We start from the raw sequence: 14,587 nt of genomic DNA on the forward strand, positions 1-14,587 counted from the left end.
AATTGATAAACAAGAACAACTCGATATCAACTTCCTGTATGAATTGCGTCAAAACGCGGTGCAACAAACTCTACCACTTTTTCCAACCTCTAATCGATTTTGGCGGTAAATACGAAAAAGCGCGCGAAACCGGCATAGCATATTTATTTATAACCGAATCCCACGGTGCGTTTCCCGCCTTCTGTTGACCTTGAATGATGGCTTGATGGCGCTTTTTTCGTCACCTCTAGACCATCATGCTCAGCAAAACCAAACTGAAAAGATAATCGCTACCCTGGTCCACTTAAATCACTTCTATATTGCGTAATCTACTCTATTAGGTTGCTGTACTATAGGGTTTAGTGATTGGTAACAATTGTGGGCAATCTTCCACGAATAATTTATGAATTTGGTTCATTCAAGCTCAGCGTATCCCGATCGATCTTCTTGGCACTTCCGAGAAATGCTATATTTATTGCAAACATTTCTCTCAAACAGTGACAGCCTTTTTGCATCAGCTAATCGAAAGGCGGACGCTTTCTACTGTGATAATAATAGAAACTATTCTCCCAATTAGAAGGGCGTTTTCGTTTTGTTTACAACACTTTTTTCTGTTTATAAATTAACCACCTACCAACCCACATACAATCTTAGAAGATCAAAGAAAATTCACTCTTCGAAGAGGATATTTTCACTCCCTTATCTCACTCACACAATCATATCCAACACTGCTTTCCTGTTACCATCATAACTATTTACATCAATTGGAAGTTAAAAAAGTGGAGATTTGTTTACATTATTTGATTTAGTTGGATATAGAAGCAAACAACTGACTTCTTAATGTGACCATCACGAATGGTATCTTTTACTGAATAAATTATAAGTGCTTGATCATTCAAAATAGTAATTCATATAAGAAAATAGATCAATTTCAAAGCATGATATATTGTCATTTATCACCTTTATAACTACTACTACTCTTAATTACTCAACATTTATCACTACAATGCCAATACTGTTAGTAGAATTACCGTTGAATTTTTTGTATGAGCAACACTTAATTCTTTGATGATTTAATAATAATCACCTAATAATTTATACATTATTATTGTATTAAATATAAATTATTAACGTAGCTCACAATAATTGCTGATGAAGTAACTAGAAAATTCCAACCAATAATCCTACAATAATTTTTCACTATAATAATTAATTATTCATTATTACTTATTAGTTAGAGTCATTACAACTTATTCCTTTAACTATGTAAAAAATTTCGATCAACTTAGTTACTGACCATTAACATTATCGGCAACAATGATTTACGTTCGATTCACATAATATGATGAACTGGACTACGACAGTACTGTTTTGGATGGAGTCTCTCAAACGGACTTTTCATTCGAATAACACAGAGACGGTCGAATGTCATTCACACATGTAGGACTGAACTAAGACTGGACTAGTACCGGACTACGACTAGACGGTGATAGTCCTGTGAGTAATAATTTAATTTTGTATCCAATGAAATTAATTCATCTGTGGTTAGAGTATAGTGATGTTCCACCTGATATCCATAATATCAATATGAAACGTAAATCTGTATATTTGTGGCTGTTTTTAAAGTTGATTGATTGTTTAAGATCATGTACGTATTTCACCCTCATTGACTACCACAACCATATAATAAAATAATCTCTGCCTCAACATAAATCATGAAAGAGATCATGAGAATGGATCAAACCACGCAACATGAGAACGCCGGGGGACAAAAATAATTTCACGTCAATTAGTCACACATTACCACGAAACAATTAACTATAATGATATATCCGTGACGTCATCTAAATCTGATTCATCACGTGACTAACAACTATAAAACTGTTGGATCGATTCGTTAATAATAAGAGTGATACTGACAGAATGTTTTGATGTACAGGAAACGGAGATCATTCTTCTTCAGAGATGGAAGAGAAAGCGACCCAAACATACCTGGAAGCGAAAAAGAAATCCATAATTAATCACTGTTTCGTTCATAAAAGATGAAATTTACATTCCTCAGTTGATTGTCAGTTGGCTCCGCCCTCCATTTATTTTATTCACTGTGTGAAAGTTGGATGCTGCTATGAAAAAAGGCCTAAAAGCAAAACTTATACGAGATGTCTCAGACAGGCTGTGGTTTTGGACCACAGATTGTGGTAAATTACAGTAATTAAGGAAAACTTCTATTTGTGCTACTTGTCAATACCAAAGGTTAAGTAGTAAGTAAATAGGTAATGTTTAGTAAATACAGGTGATGATAAACAAAGACACTAGCAATTTCAAGAGTCTGTACTGTAGTGCTTTTCATTCACAGCACAATTATCTGTGCCCACTTCAAGATAAAGTTTTAAATACAAAAGTTGAATACAAAACAATAAATTTCTCATTTTGAAAAGATTTACCAACAGTAAAATGTTCATAGTTTAGAGCCATTCTATGAAAAGTCAATTCTTCCTTCAAGATCTATGATCCTCATAGCAGTAATAATGTTTCTCAACAAGAAGTTGAGGAATAAAAATTGTACAATCTTCTATAGAGTTGGAGCTTGCCTTCAAACTTCAAACATGAAAATCTAGCAAAGAAATCGGTAATTTCCGCAAAACCAATCCCAGAAAGATAACTCTTGTTCAATTCAAATCATTGATAGTAATGAATTCAAATCAGTGATAGTAATCCAATTATTATAATAATTTGATTGTATGGTGAGGTATTGTATGTGGTATTTCTCCATAATTGAAAGAATAAGACGTTGATGTTGTCGATACAATTATATTTGACATGTAGCATATCTGCCAATATAATGCTATTGACAACATCAACGTCTTACTTTCAATATTATTATTAGTGGGCATGATCAAGAATAATAGATTATAAGAATGATGTCATTACCTACTGGTTGTAGTTATAGTATTCTAAGATTCGTATTGACTGCTTCAGTTCGATTCTCTACAGGGAGATAATGTTGAAAATTGACTACTGCATCACGTATTCATCAAGCAAAATAATTTATAGTTGAGTAGTGAAAACGCTTGAAGAAATTATCTTCTCAATAGCTTGAATCAAATTAATAAAACATGGGGTTCAATTTCAACTTTTCCCCACTCAATAACAGTCTTCATCGACAAACTTTTCCCTAGAAAAGTTGGAAAGTTATTATACATTGTTTTCAAATTATAGTATCGTTCGCATCTTGACAGCGAAATAATTTATTAACACAAAATCGATTTTTCATTTCCGAGAAGGATTATGACGTGGCTTACAGGGAGACACACCACTACTACTGCATCAACTACAGTATGTTGAAACACAATTACTCGAGGGGTTGGTTGAGAGAAATTAGCTGCTGTAGAATATTTTAGTCACTTATTTAATCAATCATTCATGGCATGATGCACGCTGAAAGCAATAGCAGACCCCCCCCCGCTCCGCTTTCATCCCTCCCTCTTTAATCCGTCCACAATGATTGATTTGTGTAAATCAATCAGTCTACCAATCAATGATTAAAACTGTATTGCATCACTCTAGGGAGTTACACAGGGAATAATGGGAACTTTACGAGTTGAATTATAGACCTCGTGTCAATTTATGCTTGTGAAAATTGCATCGATGTAGAAGAAATATTGTTTATCGAGTCAAAAGCTGTAATAATCAATAGGGTTTTCCTCTACTCTTGATTGAGATTGAGTTATTGAACAACGAGAGAGGTTGGTCAACAAGAACAACCAAACAAATACCAACACTTTTCGTTATATCTTTTGAGCTACCAGTTCATGTAAAATGATCATGAATGTAATAAGCTGAATGTTCTTTATTCAAAATGTGCTCTTGAGTCTTTAGTATAATATTATGTTCATGAATTGAGTTATGTGCTATTCTAGTGTGCTATATGTTGAACGATTTTTTAATGGAATGCTATAAATTTTGTTATGAACAGTGCTGGCATGTATTTTTCAATGAAGAATAAACAATAGAGTAATTATTGAATCTCACATTTTTGGAAGCATTAGCATACCAGTTGGAGCGAATCGATATAATTACAGAGTTTTCAACAGATTTTCATAGCGATACTCTGTTGCTCATCTGCATCACTCTCACACTCTAATTAGTAACTCGCTCAATAAGCTGTGATTATAACTGATTTTTTCAGGAATCCAATTTACATTACAAATACTCGACACGATGTTAATCAAATGAAAATGACCTGGTAATTGCTGTTGAGCCGACCACAATTCGGCACTCTCCCAGAAAACAAGTGATTTTTACAAATAATATTCACTTCCGTTTTTACATCAGATAATTCCTCGTTTTTCGTACAACGCGATATCATTATTATCAGCCTATCTCATTCAAGTTCATAGCAATGCTGTGTAGTGGCACACAAGGCAAATTAGACAATGAATATCAATGTCAAAAACGAACAAAAATAATAATGTAATTTATAGACTACAATCATTGTTCAAGGTCACATCAATGTTACTGAGAATAATTGAGACCGAGTGATTCAGAAGGATTTCCTACTGCTATTGGCTTCCTACGGCTGACTATGCTATCTAAATTCGATCAATCACCATTTTCTATCAGCTTCAATTAAACCTTCTCGACAGTCAAGATTGATTGGATTGATCAGAATCGATGAAGTAAAATTAACTTCGAGAAGAAAATAGATGGAGAGAACTGAGAAAAAAGGATGGAGGAGAGGAATATTCTTGCTTGTCAATTCAATATATTTGATAAGATACATCTGCGGCATGGGAAATCAATAAAAGTCTTATCATGATTGGGTTTCTAATAATTTTTCTTACAACACGAATATATATTTTTAAAATGAGCACTAGAACGCTCAAAACTTTGAAATATATCGATGAGTATGTAATAAACAATATTGGAAAATTCAGTAACTACTGTACTTAATACAGTACTTTTATCATATCATAGATTCTACAATATTTTCCTATTCAATAAATTTGTAGAAAACATGAAATCATGACAGAATAAAAACAACAATCAAGTTTATTGCAACGTATAATTAGAGAATAATTACCCTCAAAATTACATAGAGTCATGAATAATACACAAAAAGTCTGATCTAACATTTTTTGAGATTGGTTATTTACCTATCATTAGGGGCAATTGAATCAGGAGATTATTATTTAATTACTGCCCTCTAGTTCCAATTTTTAGTGTGGCCTTATTATGTTTTGAAGTAGAAGCCAACAGAGACTGTTACTAAGTGTTCTACGTACATGGCTTTACGTACATCGACTTTAATGACTTTCTTCATTATTTGATTTCTACTTTCAATGTCCAACGTTAAAGAAATGCTCAGGGAAATGCTCAAAACTACTAACCTCCAACCACAAAACATAATAATAACAACAAACCGAATCCTAGAGTTAATGTTGAAGTAATGAAGTTGGTGAGTTGATTTCAGCTTCTATTCATGGAACAAATTATGGAAAGGGGAAAAGATGAAGAGGAGGACAAGAAAATAGGAGAGGAGAAGGAAAGGAGGTAGAAGAAGATGATGAAGGAGAAGAGAGGAGGAAGCTTCTATTCATGGAACGAATGATAGAGAGGAAAATAGACGAGGAGGAGGACAAGAAGAATAGGAGAGGAGAAGGAAAGGAGGTAGAAGAAGATGATAAAGGAGATGAGAGGAGGAAGCTTCTATTCATGGAACGAATGATAGAGAGGAAAATAGACGAGGAGGAGGACAAGAAGAATAGGAGAGAAGAAGGAAATGAGGTAGAAGAAGATGATAAAAGAGAAAAGTGAAGGAAACACTTTCGTTGATATATGTATAAGCAACCGAACAGAATAATTAGAGTGGAAAATTCTCTTGAAAATTGTTGTAAGATGACGGGGAATCATACAGGTATCCAAAAATTAGAAAGAAATGTGGAATTACACAATTGGAATGAGGATTAGAGTGAATAACCGTCAATCTGTGGTTTCTAAGCCACTAACTCTACATAATAAGTAGGGTCAGAGAACTTCTACACTACAGCATGTTCAAGCTGACTTGTTGAAGGGATTCAAGGCTGAGATGGAAACACATAATTATTATCCTAGACCCAACTACTATAGAGGGTTCGATCCAGGATTTCTTAAATTGAATGAAATTCGATGAATATTCAATGTTTTTCAACCGTTGAAAAAATATTTTTATCTGATCATTCCACTATTTCCAACAAATCTTGTTTTCTATCCTCCAATATTGAGTGACAACATAATACAATGAATGATCATGTAAATAGCCTTCTCAAATTACAAAGCGATTGAGAAAAAGGTCACTTTTAAGGTCACTTTATATAATATTATAGTTTATAATAACATGGCTAATGAGAATGATCTCATTATACTTCTGTAATGAATAATAAATAAACTTTGTTCATTTACAGAAATGGAGACTACAGGTTTCACCTTTTATGTGTCCTTGATACATGAAATGCTCATAACAATAATCACAACAGAACGGACTCCTTTAAATTAACAAAATAGAGTTAAATGAACTTGATGTAGTTTCAATCGATATAATTTCCATTCATATCGAATGGAAATATTTTGAATTGTGGAATTGTGTAGGAACTTGGATTATGTTAGACTTGGATTACCAAACTTAAATGCAATTCAAGGAGTAGTTATAGCCCAGTATGAAAGTGGAATTTTTGAACTATGAATTGCGTGATTGGTTATGCATTTACAGAGACATGGAATACTATAGCTTTATAAACCCAATTATCGTAGACTGAAACTGAATATCAATTCGAAATCAATAAAACATACATAAAATTAGGATATGAGGAATGAAAAACAAATGACTCTATTACACTTCCGGAAACAATAAGAAATAATCACATTCATCTACCAACAACTAACCCAACAGAATAATAATGGAAATTACGAAAAATTTAGTAAACAATTATTGTTTACTGATCATCATTAATATAATAACAGCATATCACTGGAAATCATGCGTGATTATAAGGGCACCCAATAATTATGTGTTGTAAACTTGGAGCCCAATGTCGAATGATAATTTTCAACAAATCGTTTTCGGAAAGAAACTTTCCTGTTTGGATTGCTTGCATCATCGTCTATTTCGCCTTGAGGCCAATCCATGAGTGAAGCGTGGAGGCTATTACCTGTATTAGAGCGTTGACTCCAAATTTATAATGATTGTTAGTCGTCAAACGTACAGTTTTACAACTACACTGTTGATCAACACAAATTAAGACAATGATATATTCGGATGATCAATCATCTTAAAATGAGTACCTTGCTGTAGTTGAAAATTATTTCTTAAATGTTGAAAGACACACTGATCTCAGAGTTATTTGACAACTCTGAAGCTGTTATACAACGCTATTACATGGACTCGCACCAAGTACTTTATTGTATGCAATAAACTCATTCGAAAACTTTTTATCTTCGTTATAAAATCCTTATGAGTACTAAAAACAAGATGATGAAGGGAATTGAGAGGTGAGAATTTCGGATTGGAGTCAGGAAACCTTGGGTCATTGATGTGATGTATGAATAGAAAATAAATTTATCGACCAAGAGATGCTTCCGGGGTATCCACGTAACTCTTATTTTACGTATTTTTTCTAAAAAAATTCATGAAAATACTACAAATGCATAATCATGTTCTCACAATCTATGAAGGAGATAGGTTGTTCTATATAGGTTGTTCTCACAACCTATGCCACATGAATAATTTCTAATACACGAATAACTGATAAACAGAACATTTCACTCAAGTTGGAAAATATGAATATATCTGTAGTTTCAGTCAGAAATCAATAATGCTTGCCGATAACCAATAATTCTGGACAACCAACGATCAGTGTGAAACTACTACTACAATATTGTGGATGGTAAGTGTGGTATTCATACAAATCTTGCATGGAATTCCAATCAATGCATTTTAATTTGTGAAGTGTTTGAGCGAAAAAATACGCCGTTGAAAACAATATTCTATTAAATTTTCATTCCGATTTATTCAAGATTGAGCTTCTAATTATTGTAATTTTTATATCTTGCAAATAATGTATTTCCAGAACTAATTCCATAGTTAAAGATTTTTTCTTTGGAGGAGCATTTACTAAAAGAAAATGATATTTCTATGCAGTATCTCTCTTATTATCATAAACAATCTTTATTATATTCCGATACTGTGTTGACTTCAAAGTGAGCTCAGTTATCTACTTGTTTCTCACTGACCAACTTGACTTTGACCTGGTAAACCAACAAGCTTAAGCTCATCGCATAAGCAAGCTGTGTTTGACTCAAGAGAGACTGTGCTTAGCACCCTTCACCCCTTCACCTCTCCATCACCCCTTAAAGCTATTAGAAAGCTTAATCCAATTGAAACCGATCATTGACGGACGATCAGCAGTTAAATGGAAATTTCTATACATTAAACCTACTCCCATTAGTAGGAGCATTAGCCTAAGTCGTGATTCAGTTGTACAATGATAGTGTTGTATAGGTAATAAACCCCATTGTTACAATCTACAATGAAACTATTTAGATAAATACTGTGGCGTTACAGGATTTATGTTATTTGTAATGAGAATTTATATTGTCTTTTGTGATTGTAATACATTACTAGTAAAGATAAAAGTAAAGAGAATTATGTTGAATATTATCAGAAAACAGTATTTTAGAATCTTCAGTAACTCTCTTTAATATTCCCTCACTACAAGCATCACAAGTTTAAGTATTTGTTCTTCTCAATTCTTCTCAGTGCTCCTCAGGTTTGCTATTTGTTTCTACTTCCTATCTCTCATGTTTTCCACTAATTTTTATTTCAGCTTTTATTCTTCTAATAATTTTCTTAGTGCTTTGATGTTTTTCGTGGGGTTTTGCTCCATTTTTCCTAACGTTTTACACTGATTTTGATAATGTGAGCAGATTTAATAAGAGCAGATTTATAAGTGCTATGTTTTCATTTTGAAGCTCAAATTTATTAATACAGTCCTATCAGTGTATTAATAAATTGCATTTTTTTGACTTGATGTTAATTTTAAAATCAATCTGACTAATTAAAGTGCAGAGTTTCCACACTATATACTCGAATTGATGGAACTTGTGTATTGAAATGATAAAAAAACTACGTTTTCCCTAGCCACAGTTCCAAAATACAGATATAGCCTATTATTATTGAGAATAAAAATTATATTAAAATTCAATATTGACAGTGATTAATGTATGGGTCATAAGACTCCACATTAGTTGCTCTTTTAATCTTAAATTTTATTGTCCCAACCCAACATACACCAATTCTATACCAGTGGAGAACAATTGAGTGATGAAATGTATTGAGTGCTCTCTCTATCTTGACAAGAGATTTTCTCTTATCAAATTAATGAAATACTAGTCTAACCCACTCCACAACTCATGATTTTTCGAACAACAGTTTTTTTCAACTGAGTAAAAATAATTTATTATCATGAACTACTAAGGCATTACACCGTTCTTGGAAATGACGTGCAGTAACACAGGATATACTCGATTGCACAGTAATTACCTATCCATTAGGATTATCGCAACCCAAATCAAATTTTATGCTGATTAAAAATCACTATTCCAAATGCAACCATAACCCTCTAACCTTCTCATTACTCTCACCTACTTAACCTTACAAAATCTCACATTTAGAACGCCCACACTAACCTTTAGGTCAGATTCCAGACAAGACCCAAACAAAATATTCATATTGGTAACATGATAATGATGATAATAATCAAACATGATAGGTGGCATTGTCGAGAAATTTGACAGTACACATTTTTAACACAGATTAGCTCTACACCTGGTCATTGGTGGTTTTCTGTTTATTTTTCTAGCCGATTGAAAAACATCAATGCTTTATTTACATATTCATGACTTCTTTGCAGAGATGATAGTTGCTGGGAATGAACCGTTGGCTGGGCCACTTTCCCGTGCATTCTTGCCTCGAGGCCAGCTTATCATCAAGACAACAGTCAATTCTACTTTAATAACCATCAAATCCGTGTTTTGATTCCGAATAACTGGTTATTACTGTATTCATTTCCCACAAAAACATTGGTACAGACCGACATTATCTGGAATTATATCGCTATTTACATACTAGGTTTTCTGTCCAATAGTAGAGACTTGACCTCAATACTTGGTTTAGTGCAGTAGAACTAAATCCTACTTTTCAAGTGGCCTCAAATAAGAGACAGAATTTTTCACATTGTCATGTTTCGTGAATATTCTCAAAACGCTTCGTGGAGGCATAGAATTAATGAATTCACTTCAATGAATAAACGAAAAAAATAAATAGTTTTCTGTAAAAATAGTCAATGTACAGAGTTTCATAAATATGACTGTGGAATATGTCAACTGTAGAAATTTTAAATTATTAACGAATCAATCTTATTGAAAAAACAAATAGAATTAACATTACATTTCACAATAAGTTCAAGTTGTAAAAGCAAGTCAAACATTTCAAGAACGTGGAAGGGCAAGAGGAGAGAATAATAATACTACCTGAATAATAATAATTTCTACCAGGTAGAATAATAATTTCTACCTGAATACATCGGTAATCGAATGAGATTTTCAAGAGGAGAGAATAATACTACCTGAATAATAATAATAATTTCTACCAGGTAGAATAATAATTTCTATACTACCTGAATAATAATAATAATTTCTACCAGGTAGAATAATGATTTCTATACTACCTGAATAATAATAATAATTTCTACCAGGTAGAATAATAATTTCTACCTGAATACATCGGTAATCGAATGAGATTTTCAAGAGGAGAGAATAATACTACCTGAATAATAATAATAATTTCTACCAGGTAGAATAATAATTTCTATACTACCTGAATAATAATAATAATTTCTACCTGAATAATAATAATAATTTCTACCAGGTAGAATAATGATTTCTATACTACCTGAATAATAATAATAATTTCTACCAGGTAGAATAATAATTTCTACCTGAATACATCGGTAATCGAATGAGATTTTCAAGTGCCAGAATTGAGAAGAGTTCTTATACTGACTTATCACATGATTTTTTTCATAGATATGTGGAATGATTCTTGTAATGAAGTATTGATGCTTGATATTTCAGTGCCTGTGTGGTCCGATACTAAAATAATAAGCAATTGCAAGACCTCGAACAATACTTTAACATGTAATTTCTTTGTAGCAAATACTACAATTCACTGTAATTTATATTATTGTATTTGATGTGGAGCTATTGGACCATTACAAAAGCCAATTACTGCTGGAACGACAAGAAGTGTCTTCGGAACAAGATGGAGAGAAATGAGAGAATCGAAGGCAGAAATAGAGTGGGAACGATTGGAGGAAAAAGAGTTAGGAGAGTGTGAGGTGGGAAGAAATTGCAACATAAATAGATAAACAGAGAGCGTCTGATAGAGGAAGAAATAGAACAAGAGAATCAAAACAAGGTGAGAGGGAAAAAGATGAGGGCATTCGGAAGTAGATTGAGAGAGACCGGATTGGAGTGAGGAACAGTGTGGAAAAGAGTGGAAACGTGGGTTTATTTGGGAGAGGAAGCAAGTGAAGGAAAATAAAGTAAACTTAAGGAGAGAGGGTGTGAGGCAAAGGATAAGGTCAAAACAAAATGGAAAAGAATTGCAAAGAGGAGGAAATAACAGTGGGGATGTAGTGGAATAATGTTTGAGGGTTGCAAAAGAATAGAACTGTTGATTTATTTGTCAGAAAATGTAATAAGCTTTTACGTTTCGCGTTTCAGGCCTGAGAAGTTATTTTTTCAGTCTTTGTTCTGGGTTCACTATGATAAAATTATGGGCTACATTTCATTGTTATTGTAGCGTTTTTTCAGTTTAGCTTTTCGAAGTTGAGTCTCCCTTCTCTTTATTTGCTCTATTCCCAGTTTTGTTTCTTTCTCTCTTCTCTCTCTTTCTCATTCATATATTTATTCTCTCTCTGTTCATCCATCTTGCTCTGTTTGGACGAAATTGTAACAAGCAAGAGTAGCGTAATTCATTCATTGCTACGTTGCATGTTGCATGCTATAAGAGCAAATTTATTTGGCTTTATAATTGGCGTGTTCTGACTGGCAGAAGCAAATTATTTACACTCGCATTTCACTGTGAGCTGTAGAGGCGTTGGCATTCGTCAGTAATATGCGTTTCGTCGAGTAGAAATAAAATTAATTTCAACTAGATGAACAAACAAACTATGTAGTCGCAAATGTTTCAATCAATTCAGAGCTGATTCGACTTCTTACTACTCCTTGGTTATTGAAACTGTGGATTGTCTCATTATTTTGCAACTATATACTAGTAGTTCTGTGAACAGTAGACCTCACGCAGTATTCTCATTCACAAGTACCTGATTGAAACTATAGACCTTATGGAAATACAGCAATAGACTGGCTTCTCCACACATCTGTGTAATCACTTGTCAGCTGATTTATGATGAATAATTCTATAGTCTGATTTTTACTCTAATATTGGCGTATGAAGGAGGCTCCTTTTTCCTTTTATATTATCCTTGAAATGCAAAATTTCCAAAAACCTTGTATATACGTCGACGCGCAATTTAAAAAGGAACATACCTGTCAAATTTCATGAAAATCTATTACCGCGTTTCGCCGTAAATGCGCAACATATAAACATTCAAACATTTGAACATTGAAACATTAAGAGAAATGCCAAACCGTCGACTTGAATCGTAGACCTCACTTCTCTAGGTCAATTAAAATTATTGTTGACATGAAACCTAGGAAAACTAATGTAACGACAAATACAGAATTCGGGAACTTCTAGAAATATAGAATAACTTCAAATTGAATATAAGCAAAAGCATGCTTTTGGGATGGTTCTGACAGTTATTTTGTTTAGTTTCAGTTAGTCTTTGTTTATTTTTTGGGATGAAAATGAGAAATATAATTTTAAATGGAAGAGATAAATGAAAGGAAATGAATAAGAAAAAATGAAAAAGTGAATAGAAAATAGAAGAGTAGTTAGTATAGCCAATACCTACTATTACTTGAATTAATAGTAGGTATTGGTATAGCAGATGATATGCGAGATATTCCGATAATACAGAACATTTTATATTTGATAGATCACAAAATAAACATGCAACAAACTATTTCACTGGTTGAGGATAATTATTATAACATGATGTCCTAACTTCTGCATGAGTCTTTGGAGAAACGATTATGATGGAAGAGGAATAAAACTAGGATTTCATGTGGATTATTCAGAAATACCACAATAAGATGCTAAAATTGTTAAGAAATCTTAGTAATTTAACATAGAATTAATTGAGTGAGTTAGAAACATCCTGTCAATTGAATAATACGTTAAAGTGAGTGGAAAGAAGTCATACAATAACGCAGTGCTATCAGCGATGAACAATCGAAAAGAATATATATTACTTTATCCTCTGCGGAGTCTCCTACCCCGTATTTTCAAGAGTATGCAACTTGCAATGAAATGAGTAAAGAAAAACGATTACGCAACGTGCACAACTTGTATTGTAAACTGTGCACCGTTGACAGATGAAAAATGATGATGTACTCGATTCGTTCACAATCGAGTTGACTTGACAGAAACATTATTTAAATAGCATTCTACACATTCATGATTGCATATTGTATAAATTGATCAACGAATAACGGCCAAACGTATAGAACATTGACAAAGTTGATTGATATTGGGTTAAGATTCTACTTCACATGCACTAAGCAAGCTGGAAAACAAGCATTTTTCCTGTTCTCTGCTCACTAAAATCTCAAGAATGGAAGCATATATTGACTTGAAAATTTGCATGGTTCATCATTATAGTTTTTTCAAAGAAGTACAATTTTTAATAATTTGTTTTTTTCTTTTAGTTTTTCTTATTTTGGGAGTTTAAGTGTGATGATGTCATCTTTGTAGAGAAGCATCAACCAGCGTAATTAAAAATTTCAGCATATCGAGATTAACAACATGAATTCAAATCAGTTGGAGTTTTATTTAAATTCCTTATAGTTTTTGTACAAATTGTGTAGGGAAATTGTGTGATGTCACAGAATTTGAGCTCAATAACGACGGATTCATTTGAAGATTAGTAAAATAAGTATTTTACTAAAATAAAATAAATATTAGAAAAATATTTTGAATGACTGTTGACTTTTTGATCATGAACTTTATTTAATAAAATGATGAGCATTTATATTGCCTACAAGATTGTCTTGAAGAAGAATATTGATTATGAATGAAACAAATACGCAGATTTGATTTTTGTCTATATCTCCTGTGATTTATAAATCCTAAGAATACGATTCAAAGGCGAAAATACATATTAGAAACATATACTTATAAGAAGACGATTTTATAAGCGGTGAATATTGAAGGATAAATATAGGAAAAATCTAGGATTCAAATATAAGAAACAGAATAAGAATATATTTGAAGGTTTAATGGTAATGAGGTGGAAATGATGAGTCAATCAGAAATACTCAATTTGAAGGATCAAACTTTACAGGCAGTCTTCAAATATCAACTTCCAATATTAAAAAATCGATT

The 14,587-nt window shown here is 32.7% G+C and overlaps 1 protein-coding gene across 7 annotated transcripts in view; it reads right to left on the bottom strand.

Moving 5' to 3' along the window:
* Positions 1–14,587, bottom strand: part of LOC111045952 (thymocyte selection-associated high mobility group box protein TOX) — a 285,369-nt gene that overhangs the window by 51,461 nt on the left and 219,321 nt on the right. The window contains exon 2 of one of the 7 annotated variants that reach the window (XM_039436228.1): positions 1,900–1,971. The exons of the other annotated variants lie outside the window; for them this stretch is intronic. Coding sequence (XP_039292162.1) covers positions 1,900–1,932 — 33 coding nt within the window. The 5' untranslated portion in view covers positions 1,933–1,971. The remainder of the gene's footprint in view (positions 1–1,899; positions 1,972–14,587) is intronic. 7 annotated transcript variants of the gene reach the window in all.

This window comes from Nilaparvata lugens, chromosome 10 (assembly GCF_014356525.2).
Source record: "Nilaparvata lugens isolate BPH chromosome 10, ASM1435652v1, whole genome shotgun sequence".
NCBI classification, from domain to species: domain Eukaryota; kingdom Metazoa; phylum Arthropoda; class Insecta; order Hemiptera; family Delphacidae; genus Nilaparvata; species Nilaparvata lugens.